General features: G+C 40.3%; 1 protein-coding gene across 6 annotated transcripts in view; it reads left to right on the top strand.

The window, feature by feature from the left end:
- Positions 1–14,564, top strand: part of KLF8 (KLF transcription factor 8) — a 151,924-nt gene extending 137,360 nt beyond the window's left edge. For all 6 annotated transcript variants that reach the window (XM_084791097.1, XM_084791098.1, XM_084791096.1 and 3 more), the window contains 4 exons: positions 2,616–3,174; positions 5,061–5,172; positions 5,813–5,952; positions 13,286–14,564. In XM_084791097.1, coding sequence (XP_084647223.1) covers positions 2,616–3,174; positions 5,061–5,172; positions 5,813–5,952; positions 13,286–13,467 — 993 coding nt within the window. In that variant the 3' untranslated portion in view covers positions 13,468–14,564. The remainder of the gene's footprint in view (positions 1–2,615; positions 3,175–5,060; positions 5,173–5,812; positions 5,953–13,285) is intronic.
- Positions 14,565–15,585: the final 1,021 nt, after the last annotated feature.

Consider the following 15,585-nt stretch of genomic DNA (forward strand, 5'->3'; position numbering starts at 1 on the left):
ATTGAAGCAGTTTTGCCTATGTCCCTCTACTCTTCTGTTACCCAGTCTTTTTTTGAACCCACTTTTTCTTTCTTTCCAAATATAGAACTGAAGACTGCCTCAGTTTTATATCAAGTATGCATTTTGAACATCTCTTGTAGTTTAAAACTTCCATCACTCATGTTGTCAGAGACTAAAGGCTTGCTCTGATTATTGGCTGAAGTGACACCGCCATCTCCAAGACCATTTTCCTTTCTTTCTTTTGTTTTGTTTTTTGGTGGAGTGGGCATTGGGTTTTTTTTGTTGTTGTTGTTTTGGTTTGGTTTTTTTGGTTTTTCGAGACAGGGTTTCACTGTGTAGCCTTAGCTGTCCTGGATTCACTTTGTAGATCAGGCAGGCCTCGAACTCACAATGATTCACATGCCTCTGCCTCCCGAGTGCTGGGATTAAAGACATGTGACCACGCCCAGCTCCAAGACCATTTTCATTGTTTATGTTGCTTGCTTGTTGTTGATTGAATTTTTGAAAATATTTTCATTAGGTTGGGAGTTTATATGTTTATATTTCTTATTCAATGACCATCTATAAGAATTTTTTAATGTCTTATAACTGATGAATTTAAAACACAGTTCATACTTATTAATATGGTGCCATATAATGTTTGTATATCTGTGTACATTGAATAATGTGCAGCTTATATTACACATAGTCATTTCCTCAACCATCATTTTATCATGACAATTTCCAAAATCCTTTCTTCTGTTGCTTTAATTGTTATCTATTTGTATGTATGTGAGCCTGCATGAGTACACGTGCATACAGTGGGTTTGGAAGCAGAAGAGAGAGAATGTTGGTGCCCCTGAAAGTGAAATTACAGGTGCCTCTGAGCTGCCATGTGAGTGCTAGGAACTGAAACCAGGTCTTCTGCTGTAGCAGTAAGCATTCTTAATGGGTGACCCATCTCTCCAGCCCGGTGTAGTATGGAGCCACAGTATATGCTATGTGATATATTCCAGGGTTCTTTGCTTTAGCAACCACAGCCAGTTCCTATCCATCATTCTTTGCCCTCTCGTCTTCCTGCCATTGTCCCTAAGCTCTGGTAGTCATTTTTTTTTTCTGTTCCCAACCTGTATAAATTGAGCTTTTATAACATTCCCCACATGAATGGGATCGTGTGATACTTATCTTTCTGTGCCTCCATTATTTTATTTGAAATAAAGATCTTGGCTGGGGGTAGTGGCGCACGCCTTTCATCCCAGCACTTGGGAGGCAGAAGTAGGCGGATCTTTGTGAGTTTGAGGGCAGCTTGGTCTACAAAGTGAGTTACAGGACAGCCAGGGCTACACAGAAAAACCCTATCTTGAAAAAAATTAATGAAGATCACCAATTCTCTCTATGTTGAATTAATGTCAGGATTGTATTCCTTTTGAGAATGAATAACGTTCCATTTATTATATGTAGCATGTTTTCTTTATCCTTTTATCAATTGCTAGACAGATTTCATCCATGTCTTGGCTATTGTGATCGGAATTGAAGTGACCATGGGAATACAGATATATCTCTGTGTCTTTCTGTGTTTGTGTCTCTGTCTCTCTGTCTCTGTGCATGTGTACATGCATGTAGAAGTGTGTATGTGTGTGTGTGTGTGCAGATGCCTGCCTGCCATTTTGAGACCAAGTGTTACTGTGTATCCCAGGCTGGCCTCAGACTCATGACCCTCTCACCTCAGCCTCGCCCACTTCGGCCTCTCCCTCCTCAGCTTCCCAATTGATGAGATTGCGATATATGCATTTATTTTGTTTTCACTGTTCCACACTTTAGAAATGAACAAATTTTAACTTTGCGTATAAAGTCAACCGACTTCCCTGCATCACATTCCCTGCATGTATCATCTGCTAGCATCCCATTGTGAATAAGAGTGTTAGTCTTCCTTCTTTCTCGCCTATTAATTCTCTGACTCATCTAAAATGTCACCTTCCCCTTAAAGCCTTCCTCTAGATAGAGCAAATCACTGAAGCCCCTCCCCCACCCGTGACTTGGCTTTTGCTAGGCAAGTGATGTACCGCTGTGCTACATCCACGTCCTTGTTTGTTTCTCTGAGGCTTTTGTTCCTATGTCAAATCACTTATTTTGGCGTGACTTATAAGCTACTCATAATATCTCAGCAGTACAGTTGTTAGTATGTACTTCTTAGCTGTGTCTTATTCATAAATGCTGTCATTGGACTCAGCACAGTACTTTTGTAGGAAGATTGTGTAAAAGTTCTTTTCTCTTTTTTCTTTCTTTTTCCTCTTCCTCCTCCTCCTCCTCCTCGTCCTCCTCCTTCTCCGCTTCCTCCTCCAAGAGCTATTTTCTAAGTGGATATCCTTTTATTGGATTTTTCAAGTTAAAATTGAATTTCATTTTACGTCTATAACTGTGAAAAATTAGGTAAAGGATTCTTATCAACTGTATGATACTGCAGTATCACGATTTAACACGGGTGCTTTCCTTTTTATTCTTTAATGTGTTACTGTCTCGCTTCTTTCAACATCATGTACTTTTTCCACGAGAGTAGAGACATCTTTCTTTCATTGTTTCCATGTCTTTTTAGAGTACTAATGGTGGCTGTCTCCCATCGTAATTGTTTATTTTAGGTCACTGGCCCTGCTCAGATCAGAAATCCCCCTGTGGTAGCAGACAGAAGAACAATGACCTCACCACTCCTGGATGCCAACTCAATGGAGAACCCAGTCCTGTTCAATGATATCAAGATTGAGCCGCCAGAAGAGCTCCTGGCTAGTGATTTCAACATGCCGCAGGTGGAGCCAGTCGATCTCTCCCTTCACAAGCCAAAGGCTCCTCTCCAGCCTGCTAGCATGCTGCAAGCTCCAATACGGCCTCCCAAGCCACCGAGTGCAGCCCAGGCCATTGTGGTGTCTACTTCACCTGACACAGGCACTTCAGCAGCCATTCCTACTGTTCTCACTCCAGGCTCTATCCTGGCCTCCTCTCAGGGTACAGGTGGCCAGCCGATTCTCCATGTGATCCACACTATTCCCTCAGTCGGTTTGCCAAATAAGATGGGTGGACTAAAGACAATCCCGCTGGTGGTTCAGTCTTTGCCTATGGTCTATACCAGTTTGCCTGCAGATGGGAGCCCTGCAGCTATTACTGTGCCACTCATTGGAGGAGACGGCAAAAATGCTGGATCAGGTGAGCACGGGCCTCACTGCTTTCTAGAGTCACTTGCCTTCAGATACCCTCCCCCCTTTGAGTCACTCTATCTTGTCTCCTTTCACCTTGTCCAGTTCTGAGGGACACTGTTTCAAAGGAGTATTGTTTTAATCATCATTGGTTTTTAAAAATATTTATTTATTTATTTATTAATATGTATACAGTGCTCTGCCTGCATGTACACTTGCAGGCCAGAAGAGGGCATCAGATCACATCATAGATGGTTGTGAGCCACTATGTGATTGCTCGGAATTGAACTCAGGACCTTTGGAAGAGCAGCCAGTGCTCTTAACTGCTGAGAAATCTCTCCAGCCCCTTAATCATCATTGTTAGAGTGGTTTTAAAATGACTTCTATATAAGGCTTAAGTAGATATAATGAGCCTTGTGTCTTGGCACATATCAGCACTGGAGAGGCTGGGGCCGGAGGACTAATCCTAGGCTAGCCTTGCACTATGGAGACCCTGTCATAAAAGAACATATAGTTCATCTCCTTTAGACCGTGTTCCTCAAACAGGGATTCATATTCATGAGTGAATTATTATGTATCTTCCTAGACTCCTTATATATTATTATCTCGTAGTAACTAAGTTAAAACATTATGTTTAAATTATTGCTGTTTGAAAGGAGAATGCAAAATGTGAATACTGAATTAAATTTACAAACAAACAAAATGTCACACACCCTAAGACAAGGTCTGTCCCTGGGACTTCCTAGATTATTGTGTTCCTTTTTTCTGTGCCGATAGGTAGAAATGCTTTGGTAGAAAACTCAACATTTGTATCACTACCATACTTAGCCAAGCTTAGCTCTGGTCTCTCGCCAAACCTTTCTTGTTCTTTATATCAAAGTCTATGCAATATAGTCACGTTTTCTGTGCAGCCCGTTATTTGACATCTGTAACCTTCCTTTTTAAGGTTTTATTGCTTTCAAAAATTTGATTTGATTTCAAGAGGGTGAGGACATTTTTCCGAACTGAGTTGTTTCACCACGGATCAGACTAGGTTGAAAATTTGCTTGGAAGAATTTCGTGTGCTCTTTATGTTTTGTAGTGCTGGTAGTCGAACTTAGCCATCTCACACATATTAAACCAGCACTCTACTACTGAACTACATAACCCGAGCCTTTTTAAAATTTAAAACAAAACAAAGCAAAACACGCCTTAAAAAAAAATTGAGATAAAGTTTCAGAAATTTGCTCAAACTGGCTTAAGCATGATGCCCAAGTAGACACTGCACTTGTGCTTCTCCTGCGTTAGCCTCTTGAGTAACTGGGTTACGGGCCTGTGCCACCAGGCTCATTTAACGTTTGGCGTGATTTCAGAATTCAGAAGGTGTAAATTAAGCCCTGTGTTTCATTGTTTTCGACAGTTCCCTTTCCAGAACTACATTTATTTTCGTTCACAATCAGATATTATAATAGAAATTATGTTGCTTCTGGCATGGCTTGAAATGTTTGTCACCACTGTATATATGATATTACAATCAACTTTTAGTGTCATAATCATTGTGGTGGTCCTAGGAATTCTCTCAAGACATTTGGGGAACTGTTGAGAGACTTCAGTGGCCCCAGAATACATTGAACCTGTCTTTTCTGCAGACCTTTTGCCAGGAGCTAGAGGCAGAGAGATGGATTGGGTCCTAGGGAAATTGACATTCTGGTGATGCAAGAAGAGTCCTTTCTACCCATCTTTCAAAGTCACCTGTCCCCTTCCTATGCTGAAAAAAAAATGTTTAGAAGTTACTGTCTTCATATTCTTTCTTTTTAAATGATTTTCTATCTTACGTATACTTCTCAATATGGGCCAAACGTAATTGTCAAGCTGCATACGTCCTGGTTCTACAGTACTCCCTTTCTTTGTTTTTAGTCAAAGTTGACCCCACCTCCATGTCTCCACTGGAGTTTCCAAGTGACAGTGAGGAGAGTGCAATTGAGAGTGGATCTTCAGCCTTACAGAGTCTGCAGGGATTTCAACATGAGTAAGTACTTAAAGTGTGTGTGCGCGCGTGTGTGCGTGCGTGCACACATGCCAAGCATATATATACATGCATGTGTGCATGTACACAGGTAGAATTAACAGAACACAACAGTAAACTTTTGAAGAAAGGAAGATACAAGCGAACTGCTTTCTTCAAGAACTATATGAGTGTGTGTACATACATGTTCATGCATGTTAAGTTACATTCTAATTGTATATCATGAATTCTATCCTTGAAAAAATATCTTTTAATTTCTTATCAATTATAGTTTTGTACTATTTTCTCTATAAGTTTAAAATAGCCTGGTCTTCTGATCCTGAAACAAATGGGAAGTAATTAGCTTGCATTGAGCAAACATTTTATATGAAGAAAAACCGCATTTTGTTAAGCACAAGAATGGCACTTGTTGGAATGAAATGTTCTTACTGTTTGACAATGGAGCTCCTCAAGGAGAAATGAACCACCTTCAGTGCTTTCTCAGGGAGCTGCATTTCCTAAGCAGAACAGCCTGGTTGAAAGAGTTGCTTACATTGGTCCAACTCTTTCTTCTCTTGGGCAGCTAGCGTTACATTTGCATAAATGATAAAATGCCATGAGATAGCACCACTGTAGTTGGTCTTATCTTTCTTTCTTTGCTTAGACCAGCAACAATGGCCCAAATGCATGGAGAAGAGTCTCTTGACTTAAAGAGAAGACGGATTCACCAGTGTGACTTTGCAGGCTGCAGCAAAGTGTACACCAAAAGCTCTCACCTGAAAGCTCACCGCAGAATCCATACAGGTCTGCTCCCCACCACCCCTGACCACCACCCTCCTTGCCCCTGCCACTGTTCCAGCTCTAACACACCCTCACATACACAGATACTGTGAGAGAGGAGGCTAGGGTGAGAGAGAAAAACTATAAGGCAGAAAAGATCACTTGTGAGTTTTGCCCCATGTGTTGTTTTTATCCTAAAACCATTTTTTCGTAAAAAAACAGTCTAGCAAAACAGAAAGCCTGGTAACTTCCAAGTAAGTATGCTACTGCACCTAGTTTGGCAGTGCTAGGTATTAAACCCACGGCATCATGTGTGATAAGCAAGTACTCTACCAACCGATGTACATCACCAGCCCCTTAGACTTTTGTTTTCTTTTTAACACAGGGTCTTGTGTAGCCATGTCTGACTTCAATCTTGCTATGTAGCTGAGGCTGTCCTTGAACTTCTGGCACTTTTTATCTCTACTTCCCTTGGGGTTTTTTTGTTTTTATTTTTTATTTTTTGTTTTTTGTTTTTTGTTTTTGTTTTTTGCTTTTTTTTTTTAAAGGAATCTCCACCCTGTCTTCTATGTACTAGTTTACTTTTCTACCAACAGTACATAAGGAATCTTTTTCTCCTCCATAGTCTTCTCAACACCTGTGTTTTATTTGTTTGTTTGTTTATTATAATAACCACTTTGGCCAGGCTGAGGTTGAATCTCAATATAGGGTTTTTTTTTTTTTACAATTTATTTATTATATATACAATGTTTTGCCTGAATGTACATCTGCAAGCCAGAAGAGGGCACCAACATGTGGTTGCTGGGAATTGAACTCAGAACCTTTGGAATAGCAGCCAATGCTCTTAACCTCTGAGCCATCTCTCCAGCCCTATAGATTTCCTTTGTGCATCTGTAATGACTAAAACCTAAGCATTTTTCATGTATTTACTAGAACATTTGTATTTTTTCTTTTTTCTTCTTTTTTTTGTAGTTTTTGTTTTGTTTTGTTTTCTTTTTTTTTTTTTTTTTTTGATATAGGGTTTTTCTGTGTAGCCTTGGCTGTCCTAGACTCGCTTTGTAAACCAGGTTGACCTCGAACTCATAGCCATCCGCCTGCCTCTGCCTCCTATAGATGGTTGGGAGCCACCATGTGGTTGCTGGGAATTGAACTCAGGACCTCTAGAAGAGCAGCCAGTGCTCTCAACCTCTGAGCCATCTCTCCAGCCCCATCCAGTGCTCTTAACCTGTGAGCCATCTCTCCAGCCCATTTCTTCTTTCCAATAGTGTATGTTCACATCCTTTTCCCATTTAGTGAGTGAATTACTCATGTGCTGTTAACTTTTTTGAGTTCTTTCTATCTTTTGGATGTTAATCCCCCATCCCATGAATAACTAGTGAAGATTTTTTTCTTTCATTCTTGTCTTGTTAACTGTTTTCTTTATTCTGCAGGTGCATTTTAATTTATCACCCCAGATCTTTGGTTCTGATTTTATTTTCTGAGTTATTAGGGTCATTTTGAGGAATTTGTTGCTTATGCCTACATCTTGAAGGTCTTCAAATATTTTCTTCTAATAGTTTGAAAATTCAGTTACAGCCTAAGTTTCTATACCATTTTGAGTTTTGTTTAGTGAGAAATAGGGATATATTTTCAATGTTTTACATGTGGATATCCAGTTTGCCATGCACAATGATCAACAAGGATGATTTTTCCTCAATATATGCATTAGACACTTCTTTTTGAAACACTTTATTTATTTTTATTTTATGTGCATTTGTGTTTTGCCTGCCTGTATGTCTGTGTGAGGGTGTTAGATCTTGGAGTTACAGTTACAATTGTGAGCCGCCATGTGGTTGCTGGGAATTGAACCCTGGTCCTCTGGAAGAGCAGTCAGTGTTCTTAACCACTGAGCAATCTCTCCAGCCCCCATTAGACACTTCCTTATCATTGTAACTAAATGTTTGAGCAAACTGACTTTAAAGAGGAAAGATTGCTTTTGGTTCTTGGGTTCAGAGGTTTTGGTCTGTTGCCACCTGCCTCCGTGACTTCTGGAGAAACAGAGCATCATGGTGGAACAAAGCGCCTCACCTCATACAAGAGACACAGAAAGAAAACAAGAAAGGTCATGGACACGATATACCTTCTGAGTCATGCTCCCACTGATCTACTTGCTCTACACAGGCCCTGCCTTGTACTTTCTATCACTTAGGAATAATATAGTTTTAAGAGCATGGATTGATCATAACCCTCATAATCCGGTTACCTTATGCATTACCAGCTGGGAACAAGCAATGGATACATAACCTTTTGTTGATATTCTATACCAAAAATAATAGTATTCTGGGGGAGGTTTCGAGACAGGGCTTCTCTGTGTAGCCTTGGCTGTCCTGGATTCACTTTGTAGACCAGGCTGGCCTCGAACTCACAGCGATCCATCTGCCTCTGCCTCCCAAGTGCTGGGATTAAAGGCGTGCGCCACCACGCCCGGCAATAATGGTATGTTTTTTTTGCTTTTGTCAAGGATCAGCTGACTATAAATGTGTACTTTATTTCTGGGCTCTTTATTCTAGTCTATTGGTCTTTGTGTCTGATTTTATACCAGTACTGTGTTGGGTTTTTTTTTTGTTACTACTGCTCTGTAGTATGTTTTGAAGTCAAATATTATAATACCTTCAGCATTACACATTTTGCTTACGATTGCTTTGGCTATTTCAGTCTTTTGTGCTTCCATATAAATGTCAAGATTTTCTTTTTTTTTTGAAGAATGTCATTGGAATTGTGCTAGGGATTACATTTAATATGTAGATTGCTTTCAGATTTCTGATCATTTTATAATAGTTACATGACCACTGCAAGAAACTGGGGGGTCTATCCATGTCAGAGTGTCCACAGTTTTTTTGTTTTTAGTGTTTTGTAGTTTTCATCTTTTGGGCTTCTAACTCCTTGCCTAGATTTATCACAGGATAATCTTAGACACTTGGGATGGGGGTTGTTTTTCTAGTTCTTACTCCAAGAATTACATTTATTGATTTATTTTGTGTAGGGGTAGGCACACACGCCACTTGCATGTGGATGGACTTCAGAGGACAGATTGCAGGAGCTAGTTCTCGCTTTCCACAACATGGGTTTTGGGGACTGAACTCAAGTTGTCATGCTCAGTGGCAAGTACCTTTACCCACTGAGCCATCTTAGTAGTCTCAGTGTCTGTCTGTCTGTCTGTCTGTCTGTCTGTCTGTCTCTCCCTCCCTCCCTCCCTCCCTTCCTTTGTTTCTTTGTTTTCTTTGCTTCTTTGTTTCTTTCTTCCTTCTTTTTTGTCTTGCCTTATTGCCACTCATAACGTTTCAAGCACTGTATTTAAGAGGAGTGTGCCTTGTAGACATCTGTGTCCTGTTTTTATAGTACAAGAAGTGCTTTCTGTTTCCACTCATTCAGTATTATGCTGGTTATAGGTTCGCTATGTATAGCCTTTATCATGTTGAGATGGGATCCCCCTGTTCCTAGTTTCTTCAAGGCTTATATGTTGAACTGTATCAGAGTCCTGTCCCACATGTATTGAGATTATCCTGAGATATTTACCTTTGATCCTATTTGTGTACTGTGTTACATTACATTATTCATTTTTGTACACTCACCCATCCTGGCTTATTATTTTTATATGCTGTTTAACTCAGTTTGAAAATAATTTACTGGGGATTTTTGTGTCTGTGTTCACAAGGCTGTTGACCTGTAGTTTGCTTGCTTTTTTTTTTCTTTTTGATGTGTCCTCATTATATTTTGGTGTCTAGCTAGATAACACTGACCTTAGCTTGAACACAAGCTTCTCTATCCATAGTAAAAAGGAAAGATCTCAAAACTAGGAAGATCTCAAAACTAGAAAGACTTTTCCCTGAGTGCTCTAGCAGTGAGCCCAGACTGCCACATGGTGGCACTACTTTAACAAGTCAGTTCTTCATTTGGGTGTAGTGAAAATAAGAACTCCTAGGAGAAACCCTTGAGCAATTACCATAGAGTCTATACATTGCAAACTATTGGAAAGTGTGGAGATGGGCTACTACTATATGGAATAAAAGTAAAAAGAAAACTCTCATTTGCATTCCCTACATTTTCTACAGTCCCATTTTCCTTTCTAGATTTTTTTTTTTTTTTTTTTTTTTTTGGTTTTTTGAGACAGGGTCTCTCTGTGTTAGCCTTGGCCGTCCTGGACTCGCTTTGTAGACCAGGCTGGCCTCGAACTCACAGCGATCCGCCTGCCTCTGCCTCCCGAGTGCTGGGATTAAAGGCATGCACCACCACGCCTGGCTCCTTTTTAGATTTTTAATAAACTAGAACCTTCCAGCCTTTTCCCTTTTGTTTGGTGAGAGAAATAGACAGGCAGTCCTGCCTAACCTAGAGTTCACTATGTAGGCCAAGATGGCTTTGAACTCAGAGAGCTCCCTGTCTCTGCCTTACGCATCAGGGAATAAAGGTGTGTGCCACTACCCCAGGGTATCTTTAGTCTTCATACATTCAGTTGTACGTCCTTCTTCTTAGGGGCTAATGTAGGAATTTCTGAATAGTGAAAATGATCAGTGACTAACGTTTTTAATCGACCAAACAGTTTTCTGGTACAGATCCCAACCTGTGAGTCCGGCTGGACTCCATTCTGTTTTCCATAATCTAACAGCTATACAATTAATTAGCGAATAATTGAGAGATTTAGTACATGTCCAGCAAAAAGGTAAAAGAAAAGATGCAATCTAAATGCAAAAACATCAATGAATGCCTTGGAAATGTTATAATGGGGGAAGGGGGGATAGAAGAACAAAGACTGTTAGACTCCTAATTCACTTTGTGTCTGTGTTATTGCTTGTCTCTGATTATAAAATACATACTCATTATAGTAGATGAGAAACAGAGATGCACATTAAGGCAAAAATAAATATTACTGTGATTTATGACCTACACTTAATCAAGTTAATATTTATTTGTTCATATAGTGTATTTCCTTTGATTAAAAAAATTAGGCAGGCAGTGGTGGTGCACACCTTAGGTCCCAGCACTCGGGAGACAGAGGCAAGTGGGTCTGACTTCAAGTCTAGCCTAGTCTACAGAGTGAGTTCCAGGATAGCCAGGGCTGTTACACAGAGAAACCTTGTCTATTAAAAAAAATAGATTTATTTGTTTTTATTTTATGTATATAATATTTCACCTGTATGTGTTTCTGTATACCATGTACATGTCTGGTGCCACAGAGGCCAGAAGAAGGCTTCAGGTCCCCTGGAACTGCGGTTACTGACAAGGTTGAGTCACCATGTGGGTGCTGGGAATTGAGCATGGGTCCTTGCAAGAGCAGTCAGTGCTCTGAATCACTGAGCCATCTCCTCAGCTCCAATTAATTACCTTTTACAACAAAATCTCACTTAGATTTTATTTAGCTTCAAATTCTTGACTTTCCCACCTCAGTTTCTTTAGTACTAGGATTACGCATGTTCACTACCACTCCTGGCTTATTTTTTGTTCTAATATATATGCTACATACCATATATATTATGAACATGTATATATACACATATACATAATGATTTTAAAGTAGTCAAGCAGTACAAAGGTTGTTTTTTTTTAAAGGCCTCCTACCATCCTTCACTTTTCTCATTGTTAATATTTTTTCTATAAAGTCCCTCTCAGTGTGTTGATTGACTTTATCCTGAGTATACAGACATATAACATGTGAGTCATGCATTTAATGGAGTTGCACTGTGGTAACTCTTCCTGTACTACTTTTTCCCCATTTTTCTTTCCTGAGCATGCATGTCTCATATACAGTCCAGCTAGGACCTTAAGATTCTGAGCATGGAGCTGTTTCAAATACTTGGGCTTGACAACTCTCCTTATTCCTTTCATTACACAGAAGCAAGCTTTTGCTGAGGGCTCTTTCCATTGAATCATGTGTTCCTATTGTCCACGGCTTTGTTTCAGCTTGTTCATTAGGATGTATCAGCTGAGAGAATATAATTAGAATAGTACGGTAGAGTGGAAAGTGGGAACAACCTCGATTTGTGTTACAATTTGCATGTAAAATTCCGCCTACGGGCTCGTGTGTTTGAAAACTTGGTCCCCAGCTGGTTGTGTTGTTTGGGGGGAAGTTGTGGAGTTTTTGGCAGTTGGAGCTTGGCTGGTAGGAAGCAAATCTCTGGGAGGCAGGCTTATAGCCCAGCGCCATTTCCTATCCTCTTTCTGCTTCCTGATCTGGGAGCCACGCTCCTGACAAAATGGAACCTTTGCCACCATGTCTACTTTGCCAGAATAGATTTTATTCCCTCAAACCGTGAGCCGAAATTTAAGTCCTTTCTTCCCTAGCTTACTTCTTGCCAGGAACTAATACAGTTCAGATTTCAATTTGTACTGCTTACTAGCAATCTGGGTTGTCTCTTGTTTTTTCTTTTGTTTGTTTGTTTGTTTGTTTTTTGAGACAAGGTTTCTCTGTGTAGCCTTAGCTGTCCTCAACTGGCTTTGTAGACCAGTCCTTGCCCTCACAGAGATCTGCCTGCTTCTGCCTTCCTGAGCACTGAGATTAAAGGTATGTGCTACCACAACTGGCTTTTTGTTTTGTTGTTGTTTTTTTCTTCTGAGACTGTGCCTCACCATATATATAGTCTTGCATAGCCTGGGACTCACTATGTAGACTAGCCTGGCCTCAAACCTGCACTGTTTCTCCTGCCTCTCCTTCTTGAGTGCTAAGGTTACAAATATACTTTCCCTCCAGGCATTGGAGGCCAGCCTGGTCTACAAAGTGAGTCCAGGACAGCCAAGGCTACACAGAGAGACCTTGTCTCAAAACCAAAACCAAAAAAAAAAAAAAAAAAAAAAAGAAAAGAAAGAAAAAAAAAACAAATATGCTTTCCAGTGTCTGGCCTCTGCTATCTACCTTGGGAGATATTTTTGCCTCTGTTTAGAGTTGAGAAACTAGACGTGGCCAGGGGAAAGAGATTATTTGATGTATGCTTAGTGTGGTAAAGGCAGAACTCAAAGACTCTTTGGGAGAGCCCATGTTCTGTTCGCACTACTGTCTCTAGAACGTCTGCAAGGAGCAGTGTGTAGATAGGTAGATTTTTAAAGTTTCTTATCGCACATACAAAAAACACCCAGTAAGTATGTGAAGTAATGCATATGCTAATTAGCTATATTTAACCAGTCTCATAGTGTGCGCATTTCCTGAAACTTGAAGATAAGCAATACAATGTTTTTACTTATCAAACTAATTAATTAAAAAGATAAATGCGAACATGCCTTCTTACTTTTTGACTAAAGCTTTGATATAAATATAAATGAGGTCTTCTGCTATTTGTCTGGTGGCCAGGCATTTCCTGATTACCTTCACTTTGTCCTGTTCCCCCTGCAGGAGAGAAGCCTTACAAATGTACCTGGGATGGCTGCTCCTGGAAATTTGCTCGCTCGGATGAGCTCACTCGCCATTTCCGTAAGCACACGGGCATCAAGCCCTTCCGGTGCACAGACTGCAACCGCAGTTTTTCTCGATCTGACCACTTGTCCCTACACCGCCGGCGTCATGACACCATGTGAATATCCCAGGCCACAGCAGACACGCTGCACTGGTCTCCTGAGTGTATGCTGAAGTCAAGACTGTGTTTGCCTCTTTGACTACAATTTGCCCTGTGATTGGGGATAGAACAGCGTACTGAGCCAGGTTGATGAGACCGGAGAAAAAGTTAGCTTGTCTCCCATGCGGCTCTTCATATTCCACTTTCACCTCTCCACTGTCCAGACTTCAGTTTTCTCAACCTCTTCCCGGGTTGAATTCTAGTGCGGCGCCCATGGCTGCCCTTGCTGATCCCTCATGCTATATTATAGACATTTTTTCCTACGATAACAAACAAAAAACAGGAATCAAACTCAAGGCTGTGAACAGACATCCGCTGCTCCACCCACACACACTTTTTTTCTTGTTTTCTAAAATTTGATTCATATATGTATATATATATATATAATATACATATATATATATTAACCAATACTTAAAGTCACTTAACAATGTCCTCAGATGAGGGATTTTTTTTTCAAAGTTGTAACTACAAGGGGCATAGCAGTGGAGTTGATTGGTCAGATTTCCAGAGAACTGAGTCTGAAATCCAGAATCTCATGCTACCCCTGAGGGCTTTGTAGATCCAGTTTTCCTTGTTCTCCGCACTTTGGTTAACAGACAGTGCCAGCCCTCCTTTTTGAAGTCCATCAAAAGAAATGAAGGGATTTTCTTGACCTCCTATTCCTCCTCAAGTTCCTTTATAATTAAAGGACTTACGGCACAATTTCATTCGTTTTTTTTTTTTTTAAGCTTAAGTTTGGACAAATAGTTCAAAGCACAGAAAGAGAGATCTGTAGGGAGAAGTATTCTAGGAAAATATGTTGAGCAGTGACAGGAAAAGCAGGCCAGGGAGGACCCTGTGAGCAGTTAACTTGGCTAAGGTATCAGAACTGCTGTTAATCCCAAACCTCATCCAGAGGGCAGCCTTTTGAAACAGCGCTTTCGATGGGCTACACTGTACTGTTTATTCTTTTGTTTACATAAAGCAACCGTTCAGCGTATTACCTGAGGAGACATTGCACACTGAGCACGTTATAGAGAGGTGAGGGGTTGCACTAAAGGAATTTTGTTTACTTCATGCCATTGCTGGCGCTCATTCTTCTGTTTTTAGTGGGACGGAAAAGGTTTTTCTTTCTGACGTTGACACGCAAAAAGCATTTTTAATGTTTTACAACTGCTTACCAGTACCCAAGCCATTTATTTTAGGCATAACAGCAGGATGCATAATACACATTTGGCTGCCCAGTCAGACTGTTCATAATATTCTCTGGGGCATAAAACCCTCTGTTCCTGGCCCTGGACCTCAGATCTACCTCCTCGTGGCATATTTCCTCTCCTGGGGAAAAGGAGAGGGGCTTTGTATCAGTAGGATTGAACACAGCCTCTTGCCTAAAGGTTGACTTCTAACTAAACTTTTTTCTTGGCAGATATTCAAAAGGTCTGTCTTGAACACTTTAGGTTACTACCTCCTGTGGCTGTACTTTCTAACTAAATCCTAGAATTCTACCATCCAGAAGGGGTCCTGTCTACTTCTACCCATCCCTCACATTTTACAGATGAGGCAAATACGGGTCAGATTCTTTCTCCAGATATTTCCTTGAGGCCTTATAGACCTGTATACTCCTTCTCCCAGGGATCACACTAGTAAACCAAATTAAAGAAAGAAGTTAAACGATTGGTTGCAATATTTGTCCAATTTTATCTGTTTTCCTTCAGAGAACTTTAGACATTCAAAATTCATATGTAGTTGGTGACAAAGTGAGTAGGATGTGCTCATGGGCCTTAACATCAGGCACACAGTGTTTCTATTCTCGTTCTTTGATCATTCCAGTTTTTTTTTAATTTGCCTTGTTTCAAGTTTCCGTGTCTTTCCAGACCATAAATTGTCCATAAATGAAGGCCTACTTGTACTTTTCAAGATGACATATGTTTTACTTTTGTCATTTTGATAAGAGAATTTTTCTGACCCGGAGTGTACAAGTTCCAAGCTGTATACTAATTAAAAAAGCATTAATATAGATACCTAGGGCCAGTCTATTAATGGGGACCACAGTGTAAGACAGATTGATAAATGTATATTCCTACCATGCATGAGCTTA

This window comes from Acomys minous, assembly GCF_964271855.1.
Source record: "Acomys minous genome assembly, chromosome: 7".
In the NCBI taxonomy this organism is placed as follows: Eukaryota; Metazoa; Chordata; class Mammalia; order Rodentia; family Muridae; genus Acomys; species Acomys minous.